The sequence below is a fragment of the Callospermophilus lateralis genome, chromosome 19, assembly GCF_048772815.1.
Source record: "Callospermophilus lateralis isolate mCalLat2 chromosome 19, mCalLat2.hap1, whole genome shotgun sequence".
In the NCBI taxonomy this organism is placed as follows: Eukaryota; Metazoa; Chordata; class Mammalia; order Rodentia; family Sciuridae; genus Callospermophilus; species Callospermophilus lateralis.
The window spans coordinates 27666991-27669987 of NC_135323.1; the positions used below are offsets into that span (position 1 = coordinate 27666991).

Below are 2997 nucleotides of genomic sequence, written 5' to 3' on the forward strand. Positions count from 1 at the left end.
AAACCATGCTTTCTTCTGCCCCCTCCTCTCCTCACACCTTCTGGGACTCAAACAGGCCTACCCCCCCCCATGCACTAGCCGGGGAGAGGGATGTGAGTCTCTCTGGGTCCCCACTGTGGTCCTCAGCCCCCTGGCATTCACTTGCCTGACCTTGACAGCTGGGCAGCTGCTAGTCAGCTGTCTCTTGGGGGGAGGGGAGGGCAAAGAAGGGGCAGCCATTACCCAGAGCCAGGCCTCTGTCACTAGAGGTGTGTGGGGTTCTCCAGAGAGGGGTCCGTCTTAGTCATGTGCAAGACCACAGTAGGGGTCTTATAGTGGCAGTGGGTGCCACGGCCATAGCCCCCAGAGGCCCGACAGGCCTTGGCTCGGGCCCGGCCAGCTGCCATCTTGCGGTGGCACAGGCTCTGCCAGGTCTGGAAAGTCTTGGAGCTCCACACCCACACGCCGCTGGTGATGCCTACCACCAGTGACATGAAGATTTTGAGCATAAAGACAGCCACGGTAGGCACTGAGCCCCCTGGCAGAGAGCAGTCCCTCCGGCCTCCAGGGGCAGTGGCTGCCGAGCATGGCTGCTCTGTGGCCCTGAGGCGCCAGAAGTCCAGGTTGAGGCGTTCATAGACATAGCAGACGATGACGCAGGTGGCAGGCACCGTGTAGAGGATGGAGAAGACCCCGATCTTGACCATGAGCTTCTCCAGCTTCTCCGTGTTGGTGCCGCCGGTCTTCATGATCTTGCGGATGTGGAAGAGGGCCACGAAGCCGGTCAGGAGGAAGCTGGTGCCTAGCACCAGGTAGCAGGACAGGGGCACCAGCACGAAGCCCGTGAGGGCTGCTGCATCCATGCTGGCCACGTAGCAGAGCCCTGTCAGCTCATCCCCAGCCACCTTGCGCAGCGTGAGGACAATGATGGTCTTGAGGGCCGGCAGGCCCCAGGCAGCCATGTGAAAGTAGCTGCCATGGGCCTCAATGGCTTCATGGCCCCATTTCTTGCCAGCTGCCAGGAACCAGGTGAGCGTCAGGACCACCCACCACAGCGAGCTGGCCATGCCAAAGTAATAGAGCAGCAGGAAGACTAGGGTGCAGCCCGTGTTCTCCAAGCCTTCCTGGATCACGTAGAGCGCGCCGGCCTCCTGGTCGCAGGACACGCTCTGGGCGCCCGCCACTGTGCGGATGAGGAAGGCGAGAGAGTAGACGTTGTAGCACATGGAGAGGAAGATGATGGGGCGCTCCGGGTACTGGAAGCGGTGAGGTTCCAGCAGGAAGGTGAGCACGGTGAAGGCCGTGGAGAAGAAGCACAGAGCCGACCACACGGCCATCCAAACCAGCGCGAAGTCCTTGTCGCGCCGTGACCAGAACACCTCGACGCCCGGCCCGCAGCGCGGCGCACACGAGCGGCTCTTCTCCACATACTGGAACTTCTCTGGGTTCTCGCAAGTGCCTCCTGCGCCCGGGCCCGGGGCTGCGTCGCCAGGGGGCCGCGCGGGCCGCGGCGCCACAGGCAGCATCCCCAGACCCTTGTGGGGCTCAGCGGGGCCAGCCGTGGCGTTCTCGGGCGCCTCCATGCAGAGCGCGTGAGGGTCGTTGCGCGTGGGCAACCGGGCGCAGTCGAGCGAGTCCGGCCAGCCGAAGTTAAACTGCTCCATGATGGGCGCGCAGCGCAGGCGCGCCTGCTCGCACATGGGCCGGCAGGCGGGGATGGGCGTCGAGACCTGGTCGGTGCACATGGGCGCGTAGAGCGAGCACAGGAAGAAGCGCAGGTGGCTGTGGCAGCCGTACTGCACTAGCGGCGCGAACTCCGCCAGTTCGGCGGCCGCCTCGCCCTGCGACGTGTGGCCCAGCATGTTGGGCATGCGGGTCAGGTTGTAGCCGATGCCGCGGCACATGGGGATCTCCACCACCTGGCACGGCGCCGGCCCGCGCCCGCGCTCCGGATCGAAGCGGCCGATCTCCAGAGCCGCGCCGCCCGCCGCCAGCAGCTGCCACAGCAGCAGCGCCCGGCGGAGCGGCGGCACGGCCATCCCGGGCGGCCCGGGCCGAGAGCGCGAGCGCGGCCCCGGCTCACTCGGGCCGTGCAGTCCCGCGCCCCCGTGCCTGCCCGCCACGTCGCGAGGCGCGGGCCATAGCCGAGCCGCCCACGTGTGTCCGGGCGCCGCCGGGCAGCGCTCGGGCACCCGCCCGCAGGACAGGAGCCGCCGAGCCCGCCGAGCCGCCACCGCCGCTGCCAGTGGAGCCGCCGCCGAGCCACAGCCGGCGCGGTCTCCCCCGGGCCGCGGCTACAAGCCCGGGGCGGGGCTCTGTGTGGACACGCCCAGGGGCGGGGCCCGCGCGCCGGGCACGCCCCCGACAGGCTTTAAAGGCGCCGCGTCTCTCAGACGCGCTGGGGCGCCTGCAGGGACCAGAGGTGTGGGCAACGTTTTCTACCGGCTCACTCTTACTTTTCCACCAGGCTCTTCCCCTTCCCTGGCGGCCCAAACTCTCCCCGCGACGGTCCCTTGCCTACACCCCCAGTATGGGGAGCGTTTTCCCACGTGGAGAGAACTTGTCTGAGGCCTCCCTCCACTTGTGGAAAGTCTCGGTTTCTACTCAGACTGTCCAAGTGCTGGTTTATGTGTCTCAGTTTCCTTTTCTGTAAAGAGGACAGATGATCCAGCTCCTGTGCACCTCTGCCTAGGAATCCTGCTATAAGCTAGACCTCGTGCCATCTGCGTATCCTTCTAAGAATGAGGCACTATCTGCATTTCTCAGGTGGAGAGACTGATGCTGAGAGGCGTGACATGTGCAAGGGCATCGAGTTACCAAGTTCCGTGTGTAACTCTCCGCCTCTGGGCGCTGTACTACTTTTCTCACAAGAACATTCTCCCTTCTGGAGGAATGTTAGCACCCTATCACCTCTCTCTAAGTTGCCCCCTTGATCTTTGGGACCTGCTTAGAAACTGCTGTGGATCCCAGATAGCTGGGCAGGAAAAATCCAAGAACCACCCCCCAAGGGACTCTGCT

General features: G+C 64.8%; 1 protein-coding gene across 1 annotated transcript; it reads right to left on the reverse strand.

Moving 5' to 3' along the window:
* Positions 1–2018, reverse strand: Fzd9 (frizzled class receptor 9). The gene has a single exon (XM_076840684.2). The coding sequence runs from the start codon at positions 2016–2018 to the stop codon at positions 243–245; it is 1776 nt and encodes a 591-aa protein (XP_076696799.1). The 3' UTR covers positions 1–242.
* Positions 2019–2997: the final 979 nt, after the last annotated feature.